At 38.1% G+C, this 25979-nt stretch overlaps 3 protein-coding genes across 4 annotated transcripts; all 3 read right to left on the minus strand.

The window, feature by feature from the left end:
• Window positions 1-1881: 1881 nt before the first annotated feature.
• LOC117430413 (centromere protein I-like) lies at window positions 1882-13300 on the minus strand. The gene is made up of 20 exons (XM_058989343.1): window positions 12344-13300; window positions 11636-11773; window positions 11358-11476; window positions 11010-11117; window positions 10702-10750; window positions 10515-10561; window positions 10297-10386; window positions 9952-10077; window positions 9396-9548; window positions 8407-8527; window positions 8176-8267; window positions 7938-8055; window positions 7559-7623; window positions 7096-7202; window positions 6450-6585; window positions 5743-5867; window positions 5382-5430; window positions 4911-5138; window positions 4523-4564; window positions 1882-4228 (listed from the first exon to the last, which is right to left on the minus strand). The coding sequence occupies exons 1-20, from the start codon at window positions 12495-12497 to the stop codon at window positions 4106-4108; spliced, it is 2190 nt and encodes a 729-aa protein (XP_058845326.1). The 5' UTR covers window positions 12498-13300; the 3' UTR covers window positions 1882-4105.
• A 2224-nt stretch (window positions 13301-15524) lies between these two features.
• LOC131697833 (novel acetylcholine receptor chaperone-like) lies at window positions 15525-18191 on the minus strand. Its single transcript, XM_058989344.1, has 2 exons — window positions 17856-18191; window positions 15525-16095 (listed from the first exon to the last, which is right to left on the minus strand). The coding sequence occupies exons 1-2, from the start codon at window positions 17973-17975 to the stop codon at window positions 15733-15735; spliced, it is 483 nt and encodes a 160-aa protein (XP_058845327.1). The 5' UTR covers window positions 17976-18191; the 3' UTR covers window positions 15525-15732.
• Window positions 18192-18735: 544 nt separating this feature from the next.
• LOC117411813 (ADP-ribosylation factor-like protein 13B) lies at window positions 18736-24182 on the minus strand. 2 transcript variants are annotated; one of them, XM_034902604.2, is made up of 11 exons: window positions 24135-24182; window positions 23567-23677; window positions 23089-23196; window positions 22757-22827; window positions 22116-22365; window positions 21665-21770; window positions 20506-20711; window positions 20079-20187; window positions 19644-19914; window positions 19275-19382; window positions 18736-19034 (listed from the first exon to the last, which is right to left on the minus strand). In XM_034902604.2, the coding sequence occupies exons 3-11, from the start codon at window positions 23145-23147 to the stop codon at window positions 18979-18981; spliced, it is 1236 nt and encodes a 411-aa protein (XP_034758495.2). In that variant the 5' UTR covers window positions 23148-23196; window positions 23567-23677; window positions 24135-24182; the 3' UTR covers window positions 18736-18978. The 2 variants fall into 2 exon arrangements, with proteins under 2 accessions (XP_034758495.2, XP_058845328.1); XM_058989345.1 differs by lacking the exon at window positions 23567-23677 and having other exon boundaries at window positions 24135-24176.
• Between the last annotated feature and the right edge of the window lie 1797 nt (window positions 24183-25979).

Here is a 25979-nt window from a genome sequence, read left to right on the forward strand (position 1 = left end):
TTGAACTAATGCAATTACACAATGGTTTAGCAGTCATTGTAAATAAATATTTGAGTTGTATACAGTATTCTCTTTAAACGGTCAGTGGCCTATTTATATTTTACAAATACATAGCTAAAAGGCTTGAGTGACCTTTATAATGTACTGTACCTTCCACAGCTATGTTCAATGTTCTGTCAGCTATCCTACAATGGAAAAAGATATCTGTCTACACAAGTTAGTTGGGAATATAGACATTGTTCATTGTTTAGCCATAATTACATTTTCACTTGAGTATTCTTCCTCTTCATTCTGCTAATCTGGTTTGCTCCTATTAAAATAACTGCCCTGCAGGGGGTTAGACACATGTCCATGTGTTAGATACTTTATTCTTTTTTTCATTCATCACTTCAGGAAAAACTAAATCCAGCAGCCTATTACTGGTATTATCCAACGCAGATTATTTTGAGCATTTTACAGAACCAGAGAATCCCCCCAGACAAACACTTGTTATCCAGGCAGGGGGGTATAGGTTGATCAAATGAACCCCAATACCAATGTTTTAGTACAGAAGTCTAAACGTTTGCCTACTTGACCTGCAGTAGTTTCTTGTGAGATATATTTTACATCTTGGTAAGTTCTAACTTGCAGTTATCCATTCACTTCGTTTATACTGAGAGCACCTGTCCATTGAAAGTCAGCATGAAAAATGCTTTCTACTCGCTACATTTCTTTCTCTCTAGTGCAAAGATAACATTGTAATAAAAAGGCTTTTAATCTCATAATGACCTAACATGTTCTAGTTTGAAATTGTTTATGAATGGTATAATACTAGCAAGAAAATAACCATGACATTGATTTAATTACTCCTTACTGCAACAAAGACTCTTGTTAGTTTCACCTTAAGCATATTAAGAGAAAGTGATGCAAAATGGCCTTTTAGAGGAATCCCTGTGCACTTCTGCCAATATTTTGTGGAGGCACCATGCTGTTCTACAGTGCACTGTAACACTTCAGATCAATTGTACAGTATTTACAGGCAGGAATCAACATTTTCAGTTCAATTTAATTTCATCCGACGTGACTGGCATCACAGAATGCAGCTCAGTATACATTGCCCTTGGCTAGACAAATCAGAGGTCCCAATAATTGCCCAGATGGGACATTCAATTAGAGCAAAATATAATTTTCCACATGGTTCTGCTAGCAGCTGTACTAAAGAGCTAAGATTTAGTACAATGACTTCCCGTGCATATAAAGAATTTGAACAAGAAACATAAGGAGCATTCTATTGTGTATTTTGTTCAATGATTGTATTATTAACTTTGTACCTGCCATTATTTGAGGGCAAACACATCATTTCTAAATATTAAAGGCACAAGAGTGAGTCCAATAACAAAAATAAATCAATCTAAACATCACTTGGCTCAGTTCATCAACACAAACCTCACCAATGGCATGTTTTCAGCATAAACAAGTGCACCAATGGTCAGGATCATTTCCATTACTGATGCAGACCAAGCAGCATTGTTTAAATCACTGCTCCTCTTAAAGACTTGCAGTAAAGTTCACTGTGTATTAACTTTAATCACACGGGGATGATGACATTAACTTGAGTGGCACGTTTCTGTTATTGGGCCATTCTGTAAAATGATCACACTGAATCATGCAGAATTTGTGATACAGAAATAACTATAAAGGAGATAAGGATATGCAAAGCATATTGTATTTCAGGATTTCACGGTAAAAGGTTTATTTTAGCTCAAACAGAAACCTGACAATTTATTTATTTTCATATATATATTTTTATACATATATATATATATATATATATATATATATATATATATATATATATATATATATATATATATATATATATATATATATTTTAAAGGTGCACAAAAGCAAAACAAAACACAATTTTACAAGCAAACAAGGGTTAAGGAATGTGAAGCCATGTTTTACAGTGAGTGCACAAACAGTGATTAGCATTTATCTTAACTAGCATGACTGCTCTACTGAACTATAGCCAGTGCAAAGTGAAGTATTAGGTGGCCTCCCTAGAATTGGTTTGTATTTACAAGGTTAAAAAAAAAAATTCAAAAATGTGCATTTGATCCTAACATTTTTTTTTGAAATATGTAAATCACTACATTAATAAATAAATTCAAAATAATGTCTTTACAGATTAACCTCTTAAGTGAATGATGCAGCCCACATTTAGTTAAAACAAGGCTTTATCTTAATTCACAAAAGGTAACCAATTTTTAAAAAAAAGTTTCCTTTTAGACTTACGTTTAAAAACCAAAATGGATGAGAATCTTGTATTCTCCAGTCCCAGGCTTCAGTTAACCTTATGCCAATCCTAAATACTCTAAAAATATCTTCTTTTTTTATATACAGCAATGCTGTCAAAGTCATCTAGCTGGACACTGTCCTCTATGGTAAGCTTTCTACTTTGTAAAGCTCTGGTTTCATTTAAGGCATCCTTAAACACACCGTGAAATGGAAAGTTACCAGCCTATGAAAACAACACTTGCTTCTTCTTTCTGATCAGAATGACTTGAATGGCAGACACTTCCTATCATGAATTATTTTTTCCTTTAAGTCTACGAAAAGAGCCGGGTACAACAGCATGGCAGCCTACTGGTACAGACTGTCAACACACTACAATTAACTAGAGCTGTAGCCACAACCTGCTTGCCATCAGGTAAAAAAAATAAATAAATCAATACTCCTAAGCGTGAGATTTAACTTATGGCAAGGTCAGATAATTAGTACTGCAGAAAAGAAATGGTACTTAGCAACTATGAGCACTTCAAACCCCCTTGGCAGAGAACATTTTAACTGGCAAAAAAAGAAGAAAAAAAAAAAATACAGGATTTCAATTTTCTGACAGCAATGATAATAAAGGCTATCTTTGTCTTTTTAGGCACACATATCCACTCATCAGAATATGAAATAATGGCTTTCTAAGAAGTGTGTGTTGTTTTTAGAAAGGTCCATGAAAGCTTTTTGCCTGCTAGCCCCTTCGTGACCTTGGTGTGCTGTGCAGATTGACTGCAATGCCACAGGGTGATAAGTGGGACTGCTGGTTAAGTGACTAAAAGGTAAAACGACTTTGTGGTTAAAGTGGATTACATCGTTTTTAAATGGAATGCTATAATTATGTACAAACAATTACTTCCAGAAAAGTTACCATATCATGAAACTTGTTAGACAACCATTGGTAATACTTATCGTGGAATGAGGATCCTTAAAAAAGGTAATTGATTTACAGCTAGAATATTGTTCTAGGTAAACAATTAAACAATTGAGGAGTCCAGATTAGCATATGTACATTTAATTGTGAATTCCAGTAAACTACGGTACCAGTTCTAGCAAGGGAGATGAATGATTAGCTCTGTATCGTTTCTGTATTTGGGATAAATAGTCTTCATCCTCCAAGACTTTTTCATCCAACAATACAATGTAAATTATTAAGCAACAAGTAATTACAAGGACACTTATTTTACATCCAGGTGAAGATGAGACTGACTCAGGGGCTTGGGCTCGCTACTGAACAGGAGTCCTTGGAGTCTGAAAAGTCTGACTTCACATCTTTATTTTCTGTATCCGGCACAGCAGCAGTAAATAAAATAAATTTTAAAAAGTCCATAAAATCAAACAAAAATAAACACTGAATGGTCAGTTAAAATTAGGAAGTTTGTACTGTCCAGACAGTACAAAAACTTTGCAAGTCTAGTTTCTCCACTCTTGCTGAAAACAACACTGACTGCCACACATTCCTATGGTTTAGTAGACGGTCAGATATGGGGCTGCTGTACCACAGATCCACGCCTTGCAGCCTTGATATTTCACAAACACCGGGACCTGACAGTTAGTAAAATCCAATCTAGAGAACAGTTCTCATGTTAGCAAGCCCAAAGGAAATTTACGATGCAGTTAATGCAGACTGAGAGAAGAACAACAGAAAATCTTCAACCGTCTGTCTCAAAAAGAGAAAGTTAATTAGAAGCCAAAAGAAGAAGATGTCTTGCTCTGTAATGAAGTGATGAAAGCTCACAGTCCATAACAGGCTTGGCACTGCAGTGGTGATGTCCAGATGAAATTATGCTTGATCTCAGCGCTTTCCAATCCTGCTAACTGAATGGTCTACTCTGGTGATGCTGCTTTCAATAAACTGTCGGAGGCCATGGAAGCCCTGGCCATACAGATATTCCAAGTACCAATCCCAGTGCCTGCCCTGCAGGAGAAAAGAGAGGACAGAAACTGTCAAGACACAACCCATTTACTATCTGCTGCACAATTCAATGAACAATGTTCTTGATATTTAATTCCAGTATCTCAGTGGGTCCATCTAACTCAAACAAGGTTTCCTTAATATTACATGCTACATTTTCTATGGTGCTCATTAAGAGTTTGCTTCAGATCCTTTTAATAAACAGACTACTTTGTGGAACTTCGAGCACACAGTAGGAATCAGAGCTATCAGTTACATTGCCCTTGACTAAAATCAAATAAAACAAATCCTACATACCTTTATGGAACTTATGTTCAAATGTTTGTCGCCTGGCCAACACTAAAAAGCAGAAAAGCCAAATCAATTTAGGGTTGAGTGAAAAGAGAAAACAGAGGATTTAAAGTGAAAAAGAAAATGTCATTTCAATAAGAACTTTAGAGATTTTTTGTTTTTCTATTAAACACATCATTAAAGGTGGAAATGTGTGTGTGTGGGGGGGAATCCTGTTAAAACTATATCAGAACTTGTAGATAACATGAATGACACATTTTATATATGGCACAGTAAAACACAGAACTATACGGATGAAAAAAAAGAAAAAAAGCCCTGTACTGTGCTCCTCCATTTTTAACTAGAAAGGTGAGAAAAACTCTAATCCAAGAGCAAAATGAACCAGTCCCCCTACCTTCTGGAAGAAGTCAATTGCGTATCCCATAAGCGCCGGGTGGTGGACGATGTTAAAGCTGTTCCTGTATTCTGCCACTTTGGTCTCATTCAGCAGTTTTGGGTTTATCTCAATCCCCATGGGATGGTTATCCCTTATGAATGCCTTGGACTTCCACAAACAGTTCACCATAGAAACTACATACTGATTGTACTCGCTGTATGTTTTACTGCTGATGTGAAAACGCTTCTGAAATCCAAATGAAAAAAACAATGAGATTATAACCAGCATGTTAAATTGGTAAAGTTGATAATTACTGCAAATATCACAATAGGCTAGTAGCAACATGTTTACTAAAAGCAATGATGCTTTGTTGTTACCCAAATATACAGTCATTATAACTCTCTTTTTTAATTAAAAGGAAACATGTTCATGTAAAAACATCAATGCATATTATAGAAACCGCTTTGTATTGAAAATAGCTTTAAATACCTTCCTTTGCAGCTCTGGATCCTTTGCAGAAACCAAGTTTGTTCGGTATCTGAAAACAACAATATTGTATTAAATTATAACAATGATCCTGATAATTACATACACCGATGGAAAATTGGAAATAAATTGAAGACCAATCATTTCAGGAATCGCAATATATGCATGGAGGGTCAGCGACAATCCAATCGCCAATATAAAGATTGATCATTGATAAACCAGTGAGCAGAAATCTACTTTAGAATAGACATTGAATAGCCTGCTTTTTGATGGTTATATTCAAGCACAGTTGAACCACAAAACAATATATATCACACACACATTTTATTTTTGCTAGGCTATCCGCAACCCTTTCAGATCTTACCTGTACATGATGTGGCAAAGCTGGTTCACACTGATGGGGTCTAAGCTTATCAGAGCAGGATAAAACACACCACCAGGGGGCATGATAACCAAAGGCATGTCATACTTCAAATACATGTCAGACACCTGCAAGAGAGGGGCAGAGAATCACAGACGTTTCTTATGGCATGCCCCAAATAATCTTGTGTATACAATAGTGACATAGTTTACATGAACAAGGGCTCCTGAGTAATACCTTTGGGTATGTCCTCAGTTTACTTTAACAAATAAATCAGTAAAAAAAATTGTTTGTTAGTTGGAATTGTTTGTTTCATCATTTTCACATATACTGTATTTTCTGTTTGTTGGCTTATTTGACAGATAGTAAGGGCCAGAAACAAACACTAAGTTCACTAGAGGAAGATATGATGCTGCCCTCTAGTGATTGCAGAGAGAAGTACATTACATGTACAGTAGCCTATTGTTTATTTGAGCAAGTTCTACTGATACAGTAGTTTAAATAAAATGATATGTTGAAGTTGGACTTCAATTCCCGGTTCATCAAAATAATGCAAAAGAAATTAGATTCAATCAGAGTCAACATGCTGTCTCAAATGCAGACGATGTATTGTGTGTTTTATTTAAACACTTTACCATATTAAGTTATTGAGAGAACTATTAATTAAATAAAAAAAAATTGAAACTACAATGATATGGGAGTCTACTTACTGTTTCATAGAAACTGAGAACGAAATGCAGCAACAGTGTGTTGTATCCCTCCAAGTGCAGCCCTATGGTTGAGATTCGACCTGTGAACTGAACCAACTCAATAACTGAGTTCACCAATTCAGAAAGGGTCATATTCCTGCAAGAAAACAGATTTTTCAAAACATGACATAGACAGGGCTTAAATATGAAACGAGCAGAAGTAGTTACATAATGGAATTAAAAGTTTGGTATAAATCTAAAGAATAAAGGCCACAGTAGAAAAAAAAAAAGAAAAAAAAATCTATGTGTATGTATTACTGTAGACCGCTCACTGAGCAAATAAAACTGAATAGAAAGGACTTCACATTTAAACTAAGCTCTTTATCAACTTTGAATGAAATTTGTACTAATAAAATGTATTGGATTTTTTTTTCTTTTTGGCAAAGATATCAGCTATGTTGGGCAATAACTGCAATTTTCTAGAACTCAAGATTATTATATGGTTCCCAACTTTCCCCAATTATCCAGTTATATCTCTGCAGTGGATCCCTGCACCATTGAATAATTTATTGTCAATATACATTACTGCTTATTTTAACGGTGGTTCCAGCAATGCTTATTACAAAGTAAAACATACATCTCTATGTAAGGTGGGGCTAGTACTCACATGGGGGAGTGGCCAGGAAGATTCATGTCAATATCCTCTGTGGCATACACAGAATGCCAGGTCAACCAATTCACCAGCATGTTGTTTAGGCACTCAATCACACTGCACTGTGGAGGAAAGAAGGTCAATCAAAACAATGAAAACCCTTTACAGTAGCTTAGACACAGCCAGGCCAGCGGTTTTAAGTACTTAACAGTTTTATTCAATTAATGTCATTTTAATTTTGGATCGTCAGCTTTATTTGTAGGCATTTCAAGTTTCACTTCCACAGTAGCTTAGACACCACAAAACCCACATTTTATGCCAAGTTCAGAATTGCAACTCCACGTAAAAATCCATTAAAATATTTTCTGGCTTGGAAAGAGAGATATACTTTTCATTCAGAAATGTGTTGTTGCATTAAAGGTTTATTGTTGTGCCTTTTCGATGGAATCTAATGATAAAAAAATGAAACTACACATACCTTGAAAAATACAGAGGAGCTAAAGAACAGCAGCATTAGGGGTTCACACAGCAGCTGCTTCATATCTGTATAAACAAAAGAACAATTACACTACAAACTCGGTACAGTAATGACAAAGTGGAGTGATATTTTGATTGCAACATCACTTTCAACTCCATTAATGTAGATCACATTTTTTTTTAAACAAGGTCATCCAATAGATACACCTAGAAGTAGAATGTCTTTTGTTAATAGGTACATACAAGATGCTGTCCTAGATCGGGAACATTGCTTAACCTACCAGTTTAATCATTTAAAATGAGTTTTGGATCAAAAGGTGGCTCACTAGGATAAGAATCACAAAATCTGCTGAATTGCACATGCATGAATGATACAGTACCTGTAACTGGTGCCATAGGTATCCAGCTCAGCAGGCTCAGGATCTGCGAGCGGTACTCCGAACCATTCCAAACATGCAGGAACTTGTAGATAAATGTCTCACAACTGGAGAATCCTTCCTGAAAAACACAAGCCACGTCACAGTTCGTTTAGGATGCTGCAGGGTGCAAATTGATGGGTTCTTCTTATCTTCTTTAAAAACTGCTTTCAAAACAGAGAGTTTCTGTGCACATGCTCACCTGTAGGAAGTGCTGTGCTGTGATCAGTTTATTGAAAAACTCCATCGCTTCCGAAGTGTTCTGTTTATTAGCATCCTTGCAAAACAGGAACTCTGCCAAAGAAAACACTCTAAGGTTTATGATATATTAACATTCAAGGACAAATTGGAAATTAAGAAAAAAAAACACTAATCAAAACTAAAATACTTTGAGACAAACTTTTATATAGTAAGAAAAAAAAAAAGGTCTCACCTTCCTGCAATGCATGACCTAGCCAATAATCCAGTCTCAGAAACACAGAGTCATCAGTTACACAGTTAATGTAATGAAGAAGCAGTGGAGAGTTCAATACAGAGCCCATCTGTGCTGGAAACTAAAAGAAAAATAAATAAATCACAACTTACAAACGAGTAGGTATCGCTTGTGAGTGCCAGGACAATAAGAGTTTTCTTTTACTCCTTTAACTTGTAAGCTATTCTGATAAATATTTGTATGCTTATATGGGACATTTTAGCTTAAGTGGACCACATCTTGGGGATGTATTTTCCTCCATTTGTTCATGATGCATTGATACGTGAGGACTTTCCAACAGAAAAATATTAATTGATGCAAGTCAACACCCTTTGGTGTGATGAGCTGGAATGACTTTTATCCAAGTAATTTTTTTAAAACATAACTCACAAGACCCACAAACTTTGAACAATTAAAATGTTGCCCTATTTGCCAGTCAGCCACGAAACCACTCATCTTAACACCTACTCACAATCCCATATTAATGAAAGTGGGTACAGCCAGTACAGCCTTGTATTGATAAATCAGCCCCATCTCATGGCTATATTTAGAGCACCAACCATGGATAGTACATCACACAGTATATGGTAAATTCTGGTAGAGGCTTACAGTTTAAACATGAACTAGGCTAAGTTTAACTTACTACACAATGAGCTATATATATATCCAAAAATCTTTAATTTGATTTGGTGTTACTTTAACAGTTTATTTAAATGCATGTTATTTTTCTTGCTTAACAGAGATCGCTTTTTTAGTAATGAAAACTGTTTCATTGCAAAAGTTGGTCCAGAGATTGTGCTTATTTGTGAATTTGGTACAATCAAGTGTAAATAATTCAGTTTAGTTACTTCAGTTGGAAGCCCTTCATACTGTTTTGTACACTAAAGTGCTGGTATAGTAGATTTGAAGCTCCTAGTGTCCTGTAAGATAGTAATAGTAAACAAGCTTACCTCAATGCGGTGCACGTTCTGCAAGAGCTGAGAGAAAGTGCGGAGCTGCTCTAAAGGAAGCTTTGCATTCCTGGACAAGCTGATCGATGTCTTGTTATTGATCTCAGACACACTGCTGCTCACAAGAGGCACGTTCAAATTGCTGTTCCATTTCTAGAGAGAACAGAAGAGTAATCAACACACATTCCTGAAAAGGGGTGTCGCATTCACTGGTAAATTCTATCTGCAATCCATCCTTTTTGGTAAACCAAGAAATAAATCTTAACATGGTTAACTTACACTTATTATTCAGACACTATAGTTTTGCAAAGATGTAATAATAAAAACTTGCTTATTTAGTTAAGAATGTATGCTATTGTATGTATCAAAATATTGGGGAATACAGAGGCACACTTGTTCAAATTACCTAAATTCCTGGACTCTATTTACCAGACAATAAAGCTACAATAGTTTATACACTCATTCCTCATAGGCATTGCTGTTTATTTTTTATAAATGTTATTGCCAGAGTCTCTGGTCATCCCTAAGGAAGAGAATAAGGAAAATATGTCCGTACCCGTTTCCTGGATGTTGTTTTCTGTGCAATGTTGTTCGGCAGTTGCATTAAAATTTCCACTTTGCTCTTTTTCTGAACTGCAGCGATTGCCGTTTTCCAGTTGGAATCATAATTTTTGAAGGCACTCTGGATAGTAAAGGGGGAGGAGAGAAAGTGTCTTAACAGCATGGCCAAGCAGGCATTCCATTAGGTCAAATACAGAACAAAAAAATAAATAAAAAAGGATTCAAATACTGTGCAAGATCCATTTGAATTCCAGCAACTCTGGCACAAGTCAATTGGAGCATATTTATACTGGTTTTGTATTATTTAAATAAGAACACTGATTACAAGAACTGTACATACCTTTATTTTTGTTGGCATTGAAAAGGTGACCAGCTCAGGACAGAAAACTTTATACAAGGAGAGTAAGGCCTGCAGGTATGGCTGTTTTCCCTTGCAAAAGGAAGAAAAACAATGTTACATTATTTCAAGAGTAACCAAAAGAAAATAAATGATACACTTAGCATGGAGGCTTTTGGTTTCATAACTACCACAGTGTATTATGTACTAATAATACTTACTATTTTGGCCTGAAGATCTAGTAATCTTCTTATTCTGTAATGTTTAACTGGAAACAAAGAGACAGGGTTTTGTTAAACAAATCACTAAAATCATTTGTTTAAAAAATGTGCTGTAAATGTTCACAGCTCAATGCATTAAGAAGAATCCTTGAATATCAATGTTATTGTACATGCATGTCCAACTTACCACTCTCCTTTGTGGTCAAAAGGTACAGCAAGTGGCAGATGTAGGGACACTAAAGGAGGCAGAAGAGTATAAGAGAAAATAAGAAACACATACCATGGTTGCACGTTTGGATAGTCAGTAGATTACTGTAAATCTTGAAATGTATAATTGATTACTATACATGTTATTGATACTTTGTTAGGGCACCCCTAGACAGTTTAGTTGCATTTAGGTACTGTTAAAAAATATATATGGAATTGCGAATGTGCATAGGTTAGTACTGCAAGCAATTTATCCCATTTATAAGAAAGATGATCGTGTTTTCTTACCAGGTGCTCATCTGTCAGAAAACAGAATAAAAAGCCATACAGCAAGTGTAGCTGCTCCTTTGAATCAACCAGGTCAAACACGGTAATAAACCAGCGGAAAAACATGACCTAAACATGGGAGAAAAGACCTTTAATAACCAGCAAATGATTCCACAAAGTATTCTTTGCAGTTTAGTTAAATATAAATCTGTATTGAATCCAATAATAAATGGGACAAAGAATTTTGGAGCAGTTCATGTCTTCTGCATAGTTATAGAATTGGCTGAGCATGCTGTCCTGAACCATATGAGAATGGTTCAGAGTCTAGTAATATTTACCTGCAATGGTTCAGAGTCTATTAATATTTACCTGCAAGTTTGAGGGCAGCTTTCCCACACAGAACCAGGACACTCCTTTTATCAATGCGCTCTGAGGTACCACTGTCGCTGGAATCAGAGTCTTCATGACCCGCACACCCAAAACACTGCCTGAAAAACAGTGCCACACAAAAACAATTCTAAGAGAAGGAAGTGTTTTATTATCTGCATAACTTTATATTTTATATATCACCATCACTGCAAATTAAAACATACTATAAGAAAAAGACCATGAAAATCTGTGAATACAACTGAGAAGTTCCACCTTACCCATTCGGAGGCCAAGTGCAAAGTCTATCATTATATCAATGCCTTCTGGGGGTAATCCCTTATTGAATGCTGTCCGCTCAATGGTGTCAAGGTGTTTCTCCAGGACATAATTGCCACGCCATGGGGTACCAGCTTCAACTTTAAGAAACAAGGATTGAACAGTTAACACAAAACAACCAATTTCTGTGCATGCTCCCTGTTTACAGTGCCAGAGAAACAGCATATATATTATAGATACCATCTTATAATGTTTACATACACGCATTTGCCCATGATGGTGTTCTGTGGGCGCCATTGGTTTACACAGAAGTTTGCAGGTTGAACAAACTAATTAAAAGTCTAATTATAAGATTGATCCCACGCACAATGTAACAGTCGAGTAGGCTTACATTGTAGAATGAACTGTAACAACTACCAGGACGTGTTTTGATAATTAATACATGTAAAGTAGAAATCTTTGAAAGGGGTAACAATAGCCAACACTGAAGCAGCGAGTGACGGGCTGAGATGGGATGTCTGTATCTTGAATTCATTGTCACCGACTTACACAACTCAAACTCTTGTGATTTCATAACTATTATTACCAATACACATTGTATTTACTTTTATACGAATATCCTAGTTGCAACGAAGGCAGCTTCATTGCAAAAGAACCAGTGATAGTAACTGAAACATGCAGTTAAACTGCTATGATTTTTAAAAGCTGACCTTCTTTAAAGTACAGTAGGGCCGACTGTAACGGATCCTCTGCCTCCCTTTTCCGCCTGGTACTCGACTTCGATCGTTGGCTGTGGTCCAATGACGATGTGCTGTCATTGTGTGTTCTGGAACCGGAGGATTCCCGACCAGACTTTCTCAGCATAGCTCAATGATGCGATCGTCTCAGTCGTTCACTGGCATTTAAGTCCAACACAATTAAAATATAAAATAAATAAAAGCAAAGGTGGAGGCTTACATTGCATCCGTTAGACCACACGATTCTTATATGGAGACAGCAGTTCGTACATACATTCACCGTAATAACAATGCTATTGAAATTAATAAATACCGCTAGAATAAAGTAGAGTAACCGGGATCTACCCTAACTGCGCACCAGCGACACTCAGCTCGTGTTAGAGTATTTTTTTTTGTTTTTATTTGTAAATTGTTAATTCCAGCTGAAATTCGTATTCACGTATAAATTACAGTCTCTGAAGAAACCCTTTTTTTTTTTTTTTGTCGTCTTCCTTTATATTCGCAGTAAAAGCGATGTCCAAACACAATGCTAGTCCATTCATTAGCTCTTCAACCACTATGGGGAAAAAAAAAAAAGGCCAAACAACAAAAAAAACAGTATCTCCGAGAAGCAGCCACTCCAAACTCGGTGATCGCTGACGCAGAACGAAACCGTGTTTAAAACTGTATATATTTTGTATTCGTTGTTTGTTTTTGCAGTGTTTTAGTTTAGCTTTCAAGAACTGAGTTTTCGGACTGGAGGTAAACAATCCAAAAAAAAAATTCAAACTTGCGCGCGACCGTTTACGCAGGCGCAGTGATTGGGCGTCTACCGTGATGTCATTGTTCCGGTGGGAAAGACTTGAGTGGAGTGGAACATGCGCAGTACTAGGTAAGAGCACTTCAGTGTAAAGCAAAGCAATGTGACGCCACTGGGGTTCACTAAACCTGAACGGCACAGCGGCAGGGACGTGCTAGGAGCGTCAATATTTTCACAACCTTTGCCATTGAGTTTTTTTTTTTTTTTAAATAACAACATAGATAACAGTTCCTCAGATTTAAAACGTGTTTTAGACTCCAACACCATATTATTATATCATTATTCATGACATTTATTGGCATGACCTAGAATACAGCTGGTAAAAAAATAGTTATATTTTCTTCTTATGCCATCCTGTAAGCCAACTAACTATAATATAATATAACCCAAATATACTTGCTTGTTGCATCTTCTGTGACAGGGAAGAAGAGACAATATGCTGTATGGTGCATTTATTAGATGTTCTTTCAAAGTGGGTATATGATCTGCTCTGCCAGGAATGAAAACGAGGCACAGTTCAGTGTATAGACATGAACCTACATTTTCAAAAAGACTATCGATACAGTTACTTCAAATGTACATTAATAAGTAATGTAAGATGATAAAGCAATGAAGCTGTTAAAACAATCACTTGTGCGTTAACGTATTTCCCATAACACCCCCCAGTAATCATTTAGAACACATTTCATATTTCAAGCTCCATATCCTAGGTTCAATGAAGAGACAAACCGTGACAGAGGTAGGTAAAACATTTATTCAGGCTTGCCAGCTGTCCGGTTTTGGACCGGACATCCGATTTTAAGGGAATTCGTACCGTGTACGGTCAGTCGTTAAAGGGTAATTACCTTCAAATGTCATTTTAATGAGGGGTTCTCATTTCTATGATCTTTTTATGTTTTCGGTCATTCTGAGTTCTGTTGCTACAATGATTAATTTTACTCATCACTACAGCCCACTACTCTGGGGAATCCACATTAAATGTATAAATATATATAACAATCAATAACTGCAATCTGAAAGGTCAATTGGAAGCTAGGAGTCCATGATAAGGGTTTGCAGAAATCTACATTCAGACAGCACCATCTGCTGCTTGTATGTCGTATGACACAATGTACAAATGTAATGGCACTGTGTGTTTATCAGCATTTGGTATTTACTGTATTTCAATGCCTGAATAGATGGTGGTGGGTGCAGTAAATTATCATCACATGAATGAAAACCAAAACAGACCTTAAGGTAAAGGTGATCAAATTGGTTTTTTATCAAGTTGATATTTTTTGCAGGCGATACAGCACCTACTGGAAATATTACAAAATAACCACATACTGTACCAATTCCTGAATTATGAACTGGACCAGTGATTTCCCATGAGTGGAGAGCTACGTACAGAATTATATTTCTTTGAATATTATTTGTGTAGAATAAGCTTCTGAATTAAACATAAACAAACACAGCTTGGATTTCTTCTACTGACAACATCGTATAGTTCAAACTGAAATATGGTACTTTATTGGAATTGATCTGTGCTCAGGTATCATTTAAATGAAATTACAAGCCCCCTATTTTAGTCTGCTATCACACCACCTGTCTATCAGAGAACCACCACTTCCTGTCTGGATGTTTGTTCACAGTATTTCTTTGCCATTAACTTCCTGTATCAAGCTGATAAATTACAGTTTCAGATCAGCAATCATAAAACAATATGTACATTAAAAAAAAAATTATTTTTTGTCATCTTGGCATAAAATTGCATTTAAAGCTTTACATTAAAGTCCTTCAGCAGTAGCAACGGCCAAATTGCGTTTTTTCACTTAACTTTTCAATCAATGCAGGAACTGAACTGTAAAGCTGGAAATGCATTTCTGTGACACTAAAGCAATTTATTAGATACAAAGCTGCAGACTCGACATACTGTCAATTTCACTCCCATACATACAAACTAGACTAGATTGAGGAGAGCATCCCTTTACTGCTGTGTGCAGACTTACAGGGATGCAGTACCAAGAGGGGAGAGTAAAGGGAGAAGATCACAAGCAGGAAGATACAGCACGCCCTCAAAAGCATGTTCTTACAACTGTCTCTTTTTGAAACCTCTGTATCTAGGTTGTGTTTAAATTCGCAGTGTTCATTTTTGAGACTATAAAGAAAATTCAGTTTTTTCAGATGTGTTCGCTACGGTTAAAAGACATTGATTAGAAATGACTGTACAGCTGAACAAAAAATATCCCCTTGATACTACCAGTATTTTAAAGACCAAAACTCAAGATGTAAGCTACAAAGTAGCATGTGAATAAGAGGCATTTTGTTATTTAAATTGTTGTGTGCATATAGTTCAGTAAAGAAAAGGAGACACTGCAGCTTTAAAAGTCTTTTTTTATAGGAAGGTGGTAAGATGTTCTTACAATAGGAGAGTTAAGCTGTTTTAACTGTTCAGGGGAGAATTACATATCTGGAGAAATTGACAGCAGTCTGCCGGACGGGAAAGCTGCAGCTTCACTTTGATGGTCTCTTTCAATGACTGCCGTGCCTCGTCTCAGCAGGGCTCAGGCCGGGGCTCTGGAGACTAGGACACCTTCACTTTATTCTGTTCCTGTGAGTCCACCTGTCCGTTCCTGCTTTCGCTGCTGTCTGCCCGCTCCTCTGTCTGGCGGGCGATGAGTAGCCGGCAGGTTAGCAGGATCCCGAAGACCAAGGCGTGGGCATAGCGCTTGAGGGGGTCCCCCACTAGCTGGTGGAAGAAGAGAACGGCCAGCATGACCAGGAGGAGGAGGAAATTGGCCACGTCCTTTGGCCTCCCTGGAACCAGGGTCAACACAATGCCACATGCCAACTCCACCGAGCCAATGATCTTCCGCAGCAGAACGGAGCTGATGCCCATCTTCTTCAACGCCGGGAGAGCCTTGGCGTAACTTTTATAGGCTTGTTTCTGTAAGGGGCACAAGGAAAACAAGGTCAGGAATGAGGGATTTCCGTAGGGACACTCTATCAATTACATTTTCCTGATGTTTCATTTCTTACCTGTTTAATATCCTGTTATGAGTGTTCTTCAATCACTCTTGTTTTAGAGCAGGTTTAATGACTAAACAACATTAGCTAGTGGTACCATAACTGTAACTTAGAATCCCATTAAAACAGTGATGCTTGTTATGTAATAGGAGTGACCTGTTGATAAATGTCTATCGCTGCTGTACAAAGTAGTGTGACACTTGAGTCTTCATTCATAAACCCAATCTAGACGCATTAGAATTGATCAGAATCTGTAATAAGCAAAAATAAAGACTCCCAGTGATGCACCAATTAGCAAAAACGAGGTATTGCAAACCAGCTTGTCTATGTCATTTGTCTCACAGTTTCCAGAAACGGTACTGTTGTATAATGATAGTGTAATTTAAGTAATATTATCCTGCACTTGCTTTGGTTGGATGTTCAAAGCTACCACAGTGTTATATTTAGGCTCATGTTATCTTTTCTTGGTGCTAAGCAGGAATAGTTCTATCTTGAATTAAAAATAAACCCTGCCAACTGTGAGTAGCAACATTCCAAAATCACATGTCTGCAATATTGGTAATAACAGCTATGCAAATGAAGCACCTACTACCATAATGTGTGCGGATAATCTGTTTGCAGTAGGCCTACTATAGACGCACGCACAAAGCCCTCAGACACAGAGGAATTAAGGACAGTAGTCCTCGTAATCTATTCTCAAAGTCAAATGCTTCCAAACTGTCGAGCTTTAGTTTAAACCCCATTGCCACTCTGGTTAATCAGCCCCCCCCCCCCCCCCATCTGCACGTAATTCAGTATTTACTCCAATACGGTAATATATAAAACCTGAATGTATTGTTTGCTTTATGGCAGTTAGTATCTGGTGTAAATCGTAGTAAATTCTTCTTAATCTGGGATATTTTTTTAAATCACTTTCAAAATGAATGGTCTCAAAGTCTGGGTCCAGGTCAATACATTTAAAAATGTGTTAACATTTGTCTTTTTAATACAATCATTTTCAATAGTCTTCCGAATGTTCTGGTACTGCTATATGAGTGAAATGTCTGACCCTGTGATAAGGCACGCGGCAGATGCTCTCCTGTGTATCTGTGCAATGTGCGGTATATGGTTGTGAGATTGCTCAAAATAATTTTAGCAACATTAATGAAGTAGACAGTGCCACTCCGAGTTCTTATATATATGCTATAATATATAATACATAAAGTATTTGTGTTATTATTGTTATTATGATTTCATTGTACGGTATCTATAGACTATGAATATATAATTTGCTGGAAAACGACGCCATTGTCCTTGCAAAATGATTACCACCAAGAAATTGACATTATGTGATTTGTTTTTTCAGATTTTTAATATTCTTTAAATCAATTAAAGTGTGTTAACGAAAGACCAAAATATGTCGCCATAAAAAAAGAATAAATACATTGATGTATAAAATGAATGTGAAATAATATAAATAAAATGCTACACAAATATCACATTAAAAAAAACAACATATGATGTATATATAGCCTTTTCAAACATGTGCTACATTAACGTTTTTTCATTTTAAATTAAAATACACAAATGCCCTTCTTGTAATTCGAGACTGGAGATGTATACTGCATTATCGTCGTGTTCCAAATGCCGGTTATATAATACTGGCAGATATAGAACGCGTTATTTCGTATTTTCACTTACCATTTCACTGTGCGCATCTTTGCTCAGTCTTGGGGTGAGTTTGATGGTTCCCATGAACACAAAGAAGAGCCCCAGAGCAATGGAAAGGGCTACAATGGTAACTGTCTTTGGCAAAGCCATTTCTCCTGTGTCTGTACAGCGAGCCTGCCTCTCTCTCACACGGGGCTACAGACGCCTGTTCAACTCGATGCTATAAAAGAACAGAGCTGAGATTGGAAGGGATTGGCAGTGGGATGTGTGACATCAGCCAAGCACCTCTGGGTCCAAACTCACAAGGGATCATCCACCAGATCCGGGCACTTGGGAACTTTAAGAAACGAGTTTTTGACATCCAAATTATAATATATATACAAATACAAATATATATATATATATATATATATATATATATATATATATATATATATATATATATATATATATATATATATATATATATATTAAACGTCTGGGTTGATTTACTGCTGCGGATAAACTCTGCGTGAGTGGTGCGATTCGAAACTCTTTCTAATTTCACATTTCTCCAAAAAAAGCGCCTCAATTTAATCTTTACATCAGAGTTATTTACCGTTTAAATGTATTAGTTTCCGTATAATTAGCTATGGTTAAATTCTGCACGTGTCAGTTACATGATATAAAAATGTAGGCTACTATACAATTGTACAGGTATGTGCTGTATAATTCGTTTAAAACACTCCATATTAATATCAGAAAGTACCAAGTGCCATCTACACCAACCACAGAGGAATCGTATTACTTTTGTTTTGTGTTTGTTTGTTTGTGTGTTTGCTTCATATAAAATATAAACTGTGTTTGTTTTACCGTGGCGTCAAACTTTATTTTGAAAATAATGATGTTATAGTTACCATTACTCTCTCTCTCTCTCTCTCTCTCTCTCTCTCTCTCTCTCTCTCTCTCTCTCTCACACACACACACACACACACACACACACACACACACACACACACACACACACAGTACCAGAAAGAAAAACACAACTGGATTTCCTCTGTCCATGAAAACAAGGCATAGAGAGATGCATTGTTGATCTTCAGTGTGCAGTCTGGAAGCAGTGAGATAAGCAAGCAGAGAGACAGCGTGCGTCTTAAGTGATGCTCCCTTCTCATTGATTCTGTTCTTGTCTGGCTTTGAGGGCCAATATAGCTTTTCGGTAGAGATCTATGAAAAGAAAACACAACACAATGTTTGAATGTTTTACACTGAACACTGTGTTTGAACAGTATCCCCAGCTGTCTACAATATTGTTGTGTGAGTGTGGAGGGATATTCACGGGGTAGCACAACACTATTAGGGAACAAATCAGATGCACTTAACAGTGAAAAATAAAACGCTTGGCTCATTCATGCTTAATTTTGTGAATTGTTCGATTTCTATCTCTTAATGTTTGCGTAAACGTACCAAATGTCGCGGAAAGGTCCACAGGCTGTGGGTGTGTTGGGGTCTCCTCAATATTTATTTTATTTTTCTTTTTTGTTGTCTTTTTCTTCTTCTTCTTTTGTAGTTTTTCTAAATTTGAAATGAAAACACGCATTCTTATTATATTGCAGCTGCTCCAGCCTAAGCAGACTGCAACAGCTGGGGTTACATCTCAAATAGAGCGTGCCTGAATGTCTTAATGGGGGGTGAGGGGTGAGGGGTGGGGGGCGGACGACAACAAAGCGTTTACTCGGTTACTTAATAAACTCCTGTTTTTTTAAGGAGGAATATTCCACTTACATTTGCAAAATGAGAAACTAACAGCTTAACAGTGCTTAAAATTCAGAATACCTTTTTTTGGCGATTCTTTTGTACTCAGTCGGTCTGATTGCTCGTGGAACTCTTCGCTCTTTTTCGGGTTCTTACTGAGCACTTCACCCACCCTGTTGCTAGGCAACACAGCGCCGCTAGCCCCGCTGGCTTTCGCTTCTTTCTGCCAGCTCTGATCCTGCACGGGCTCTTTCCCCTCAAGGTTTTCGTGCTGCTCGTTCTCATTCTCCTCCGCGTCCTCAATCTTCACTTTCTTTTTCTTTTTCAGTCGCTTTTTTAGGTTATTTTCCTTCTGTAAACATTATTATTATTATTATTATTATTATTATTATTATTATTATTATTATTATTATTATTATTATTATTATTATTATTATTGCTCTTCCAGTGCTCTCTTTCCCTTGCCATATTCCCCTACAGTTGTTTTTATAAGGGGCAGTGTGGGACCCTGCATACCTTTTTAATGATGTTGTCAATGGGCTGCAGCTTCCCGTTGGGCAAGGGCTTGTACCCCCACTGCTGGGAATTGTCTGTCTTGGGAAGTTCAGTTTGGCTGCCTTGAACGCTGCACAAAAACACAAGAATGTTGCTGAACAAAGAGCACAAACTAACGTGTATAAAATCTAAACTTACTTTTATGTTTTATTTTTTAAACTTATCTTTTTTTTTCTGTTTGTCAGCACATGTTAATGTACTGTAGTGAAGCCCCTGTAATCCCACTCCATTCATTTCACAGAACCAGTATAAATAGTCATGATTCAAACCCTGGCTGTCAGTGGATAAATGAAAAGGCCTACTGTGCCATCTAGCCCCTAGGTCTTACTGTGCCCCCCAGCCCCTAGGAGCCCCTATTGGATGTTTGCTGTGGTCATAGTGTGTTCACCCATCATCCTTGGGCTTGCTGCGCCCTCGCTGGCCCTTCCTGCTGCACGCTTTCTCCTCCCAGCCTGCCGGCTGGGCAGTGTCTCTCGTCACACGCACACACAGCTCGCTGTAGTCCAGGGTGACCGTACGCAGCAGCCAGCGCACTCCCTTCAGCCGATTCCTGTCCGACCAACGCCACACATCTGCAATGGCAGAGCACGGCTCCTGCAAGGACAAACCCATCAGCATTAAATATTGCCATCGGGACCTAGGCTCAAAACTTCATTTAAAGACTTCTTTAACAACTGCATTTAACAAGGTTGATGACAATCAAACCTGTAATTCTTCAAAACAGTATAACTAATGGACATTTGATATCATCTGCATTTTCCTAATATTTCATTTATTTCCTGTTTATTCATGTTCTGCATTGTTCTCTACATGGTTCTCTGCATGGTTCTCTGCATTGTTCTCTGCGTGGTTCTCTGCGTGGTTCTCTGTGTGGTTCTCTGCATGGTTCTCTGTGCGGTTCTCTGCATTGTTCTCTACATGGTTCTCTGCATGGTTCTCTGCATTGTTCTCTGCGTGGTTCTCTGCGTGGTTCTCTGTATGGTTCTCTGTGTGGTTCTCTGCATTGTTCTCTACATGGTTCTCTGCATGGTTCTCTGCATTGTTCTCTGCGTGGTTCTCTGCGTGGTTCTCTGTGTGGTTCTCTGTGTGGTTCTCTGCATGGTTCTCTGTGTGGTTCTCTGCATTGTTCTATGCATGGTTCTCTGCATTGTTCTCTGCGTGGTTCTCTGCGTGGTTCTCTGTGTGGTTCTCTGTGTGGTTCTCTGCATTGTTCTCTGCGTGGTTCTCTGCGTGGTTCTCTGTGTGGTTCTCTGTGTGGTTCTCTGCATGGTTCTCTGTGTGGTTCTCTGCATTGTTCTCTGCATGGTTCTCTGCATTGTTCTCTGCATTGTTCTCTGCATGGTTCTCTGTTGTTTTTGCTTAGATCATTATTTGCCATGCTTACTAATTATTCCAGCTTCTGATCAGACTCCCTTAGGCTGACTGTGGGGCTCAGCCTTCAGTGCCCAGCTCAAGTTTTGCTGTAATACTTAGGAAGCAAATAATCACTGCAGAAACACATAATAAGCATGTAACAATGACGGCACTAGGCTCTCCAGCACACTCACAATGTGGCAGAGCGTCCGACTCTCGTTCACCAGCCTCTCCAGGGACAGCACCTCGATGAGCTCGCTCTCCAGCAGGGCACTGGCTTTGTCCTGCTTGTTAGCCAGCCTGAAACAAAAAGCAGTCCATCCATCAACACAGGCTACTGGGCCATCAACACCCACGTTGAATTTTTCTCTCTTTGTTTCTGTAGCAATAAATACAGGGCTGCACGTGATGTATCCTCTAGAAGGTTTATTTAAATATTGTATATTTAATTGCATCTATATTAGTCTGTACTCTTGAGTTATAGAAAGATGAAGTTATAGTTACAGAAAGCTTTTGAAGTCTGTTTTGATTCATTAAATACAAGTTGACACTAGAATGTAGTTTAACACAAATCTAGAAAACCGTCTCTGAGTTATCCGAGTGTTTACAGTTTTACGGGTGTTGTCTTTCTGCGTTGGCTCTTACACCAGTAGGGGCTTCCTTGACACCTTTGGGTGCCTCAGCATGTCTGTCAGCAGGTCCCTAGCCTCTTTGATCCTCTGGGTGTCACTCGAATCCACCACAAAGACAATCCCATGGGCCTCTCCGCAGTGCTGCTTCCAGAGCCCCCGCGCCTGAACCCCTCCTCCCAGCTCCACCAGCAGCACCTCGAACTGGTCCACCTTCAGCGCAGTCCTGACCATGCCCACAGTGGGTGCATTGTCCCCCGGGGGTTCTGGGAGTGGGGAAATACAGGGAACTGTCAGACACCTTCCAACACTGAGTGCAACTGTGACCAGCTACAATAACCACTAGGTGGCAGTAAATACAAGCTACACAATGCTGCTAGTCACTTTAATGAATTGTTTCTTACAATGAGATAAAGGGTATACAAATTGTAGTGGGTTTTATGATGTTTCTGATCAGTGGAAGTGGGCCTGCTGCTCCGATATTGAGATTTTACTTTACCACTAAAATGAAGATATTCAGATACTCTACTACTCCTGTGATATTCCACTCCATGGTAAAAGTGTTACTGTACCCAACTTTTGTGACAATACAGTTAAAGAATGCAGACTCAAAGAAAAATCCAGTCCAAGTTGTTTTTATATAATTATTATAAATACCTTTCAGGATCCCATTCACTGTGGATGTTTTGCCTGCATTGTCAAGACCCACCACAAGCAGCGTGACTTGCCTGTATGGCAGAAACATACATTAAACAGTTCAGCCTTTCCAAAAGCAAAGGTTATAGTACAGGCCTACCTTGACACAAACCCTGTAGAACGCTATAGAAGCCCATACATCATTTCTAGAGGAAACTCTGTGGCAGAGACCACGTCATTGCAAATGCCTGGAGTGTGTTCTGCTCATGTGCTGTGGAGCAGTGGTGACTGTTTCGCACCTTGTTCCATCCCAGTTCTTATCTTTTGCATGTAACCTCAATTAAAGACGGTACCTGACTGGTTCCTGCAGCTTGGAGATCCAGCTGCAGCAGTTGCTCATCAGGTTGAACATGGTGGGAGGATGCCAGCAAAAGGGCCAACATCTCCTTTTTAATCTATATCTAAAATAAAAAAATAAACAGTGTTTAAACTAGATACATCTAAAGTTAAAGGAGGTTGTTAGCTTGCCATATGAAAAAACAAATACGCAAAGTATTAACAAACTCAATATTCTAGATCTATATTAAAGTTGTTGGTGCACAAGGTGCTTTGAATACGGTACTGAATAAAATCTACCCAGCATCTCACCCTGTGTCCTTACGCTAATCAAAGTTTACAGTGCTATACTGTGGTAAAACTGTCAAAGGACAGTATAGGGATATTGAAGCATGGTAAAACACAGATGAGTATGGAAAAGCATGGTGAAGCCCATGAGAATAGTATAGTCATGCAAATAGCATGGGACACTACAGAACAATGGTGCAGATTTACCATAGTGGACTTCTACAAGGGGCTTCCCAGGTAGTGATGCAGTACAGTGTGAGGGCAGGGGGAGGGACAGTTTGTTAGGGGAAGCTCACAGAACAGCTCCCTGTGGCGTACCTGCTCCGGGGATAAACAGGATTTCAGCAGGCATCTGACACCCGCCATAACCTCTTAACAAAGCACTCAGAAACCACTTTGGACACACACACATCAAGCCCTGAGATTAGCATGCTGCCTTTTTTAATATTAGTTTCTTCTTTTCTTCCTGAAACAATGTTCAAAAGTTTAGCTTGGTTGAGGTAGTCTGAATTGAATTCCCTGCACGTCATGTTTTGAGCCAAAGGATTGCTTTTTATACGTGTGCCCCAGGTGGTAATACTTTACAATAAGCAACAAGCGCTCAAATGGTCATTGCACTTTACATTCAGATATTATTTGCTGTTCAATTGAACAAAGTATTCAATTCATATTACACCTTAAGAACCATGTTACTCAGCCTTACAGACTATTCTTTATAATGTGCTACCAATACTAACTAACAAGTGTGAAATAAAAAACAGCTCGGTTAACTTACAGTTGAATATCGGCTGCCATGCAGCTGTCCCCTGCCAGTCTGCTCTAGTCATTGCACTGTCCAGCTAAATCTAATCTGCCTTTAAATAATTCACTAATCCCAGCCTGGTCTGAATTTACATGTATTCTCTGGGAGTTGTAGTCACTAGGCTACTGACTAGTTACAATGATGCCCTAGGAGAACTACATTTCCCAGGAGCCCATTGGCTCTGACCCAATTCCATTATTTGTCTGCCTTGACTGAGAGAGGTATTTATCAGGTTGTAGTAATAAGAAACACTGGTTATTAGTAGTAGGTTTTTTTTCCCGAAGAAAACATAGAAATTCATCAGAATTCTTCATTTCAAAGCTGGTGTTTGTTTTGTTTTGTTTTTGTTTTTTTTAACCTGAAATAAAGTCACACCAAAATAACCGACCTAATTATCTATTTAAAGAGAAAACACATATCTTGATTATTTTCTTTTTATATACAGTACAATAATAATTAAACCAGTAGCATTGTCTGTGGCCACAAGGTTCCTCTTGTCTTTCTTAAGTACATTTCAATTGTGTGTTTATTACTGTATTACTTTTGTTGTTGTTGTTGAAACTATATGAAACTGGGTTGCATTTCTTTTGGTACGATGTATTACAAAAAACTACTGCTGATATTTCTCCAGGAGTTCTAGTAAATACTCTTATGCACTAAAACATATCAGCCTGTTTTCAATTTAAACTAGGCCTCTCAATAACGTAACAGCCTTAGTCATTAACCTATCGCTTTTGATGAAGACATTTTTATGGAGAGAAGGCCAATATTTGTACAAGATCCTAATCTTTCCTTGTAAGAGTACTATCTTAGTAAAGTGTGAGTCATGACGGTATTGTTTGATTACATCAAGGGCGGGGCAATTAAAGAAAGGGACACAGTGATGGGATTGATTACACTTCTTAGCCTTACTCTTCTGACAAACACAGGGCAAGCAATGTAACACACACAAAATCTGCTGTATTGTTACATTAAATGCATGAACTGTTAACCCAGGAAATCCTTGCAATGCAGGCAGGGCTATTCTACTTTGAACATCTTTGAAGAGGGGCATTCTAATTGACTCGAAGGGAAAGCTAAGCTCTCTGACGCTATACAGAGAAGTAACAAACAAGCCTAATATGCAAATATCTTCAAAACAGTGCCAGAAACACACTGAGCTTCCAACGTAAAACACTCCCCTAAGCAGCAAGAATGTTGGATCTGCCGTCTATCTGAGAGCCTTGACTGAACACTGGGCCCGCAGCTTGTGCACACAGTGAGTCAGAGGATTTCAGAGGCAGCCTTGTTTCAAATACTCTGCACTGCTGTAATAGGTAAACAGCTACTGCCAGAGAAGTTTTATATTACCTGCTAGCTGCGGAACTGCTGTTTTCCTAGGTCTTCCTGTCTGTTGTAACATACTGACGCTACCGAAATGAAGTCCTTTTAAGGGCTCTTGCAGAAGTTTTACACATTTATTTGATCTTTTCACCAGCTGTCAGATAAAATAATTTAGAAAAAAACATACGACCACAAAGGTAGATTAGTCTGTGCTAAAGATATTTTAAACTTGAACCTATGAATTCCGGTATGTCTCCACTGATAGGTGTTATAATATCAATAGCCGTATCAAAATGGTTAGTGCCAGTCCTGACACTCAACATTACAGAAGGCTACTTTAACTCTATTTTGGCCATTTGTTTTCTGCCCTTCCCTACAGTACAGTAATTGAGTAGTGGTTCAGCTAACATGGCAAAGTTGGGAGGAATGTGATTGTGCCACCCTGTGTTTGCTCTATAAAAACAATCCCTACTTTAGCCAGATGCCTGAAACTCA

This window comes from Acipenser ruthenus, chromosome 16 (assembly GCF_902713425.1).
Source record: "Acipenser ruthenus chromosome 16, fAciRut3.2 maternal haplotype, whole genome shotgun sequence".
NCBI lineage: Eukaryota > Metazoa > Chordata > Actinopteri > Acipenseriformes > Acipenseridae > Acipenser > Acipenser ruthenus.

Excerpts from the sequence above, each read along its gene's own strand:
- LOC131697833 (XM_058989344.1), bottom strand. The coding sequence starts at position 17,975 with ATGGCTTTGCCAAAGACAGTTACCATTGTAGCCCTTTCCATTGCTCTG. Across the intron at positions 16,096-17,855 it reads AAGATGCGCACAGTGAAATG|AAACAAGCCTATAAAAGTTA; the intron begins GTAAGTGAAAAT and ends TGCCCCTTACAG.
- LOC117411813 (XM_058989345.1), bottom strand. The coding sequence starts at position 24,154 with ATGGCAGCCGATATTCAACT. Across the intron at positions 23,197-24,134 it reads ATGGCAGCCGATATTCAACT|ATATAGATTAAAAAGGAGAT; the intron begins GTAAGTTAACCG and ends TTTTTATTTTAG. Across the intron at positions 19,383-19,643 it reads AAAAGAATCGCCAAAAAAAG|AAAAACTACAAAAGAAGAAG; the intron begins GTATTCTGAATT and ends TTTCAAATTTAG.
- LOC117430413 (XM_058989343.1), bottom strand. The coding sequence starts at position 12,497 with ATGCTGAGAAAGTCTGGTCGGGAATCCTCCGGTTCCAGAACACACAAT. Across the intron at positions 11,774-12,343 it reads CCTACTGTACTTTAAAGAAG|TTGAAGCTGGTACCCCATGG; the intron begins GTCAGCTTTTAA and ends TGTTTCTTAAAG. Across the intron at positions 5,868-6,449 it reads TTCTCAGTTTCTATGAAACA|GTGTCTGACATGTATTTGAA; the intron begins GTAAGTAGACTC and ends CCTCTCTTGCAG.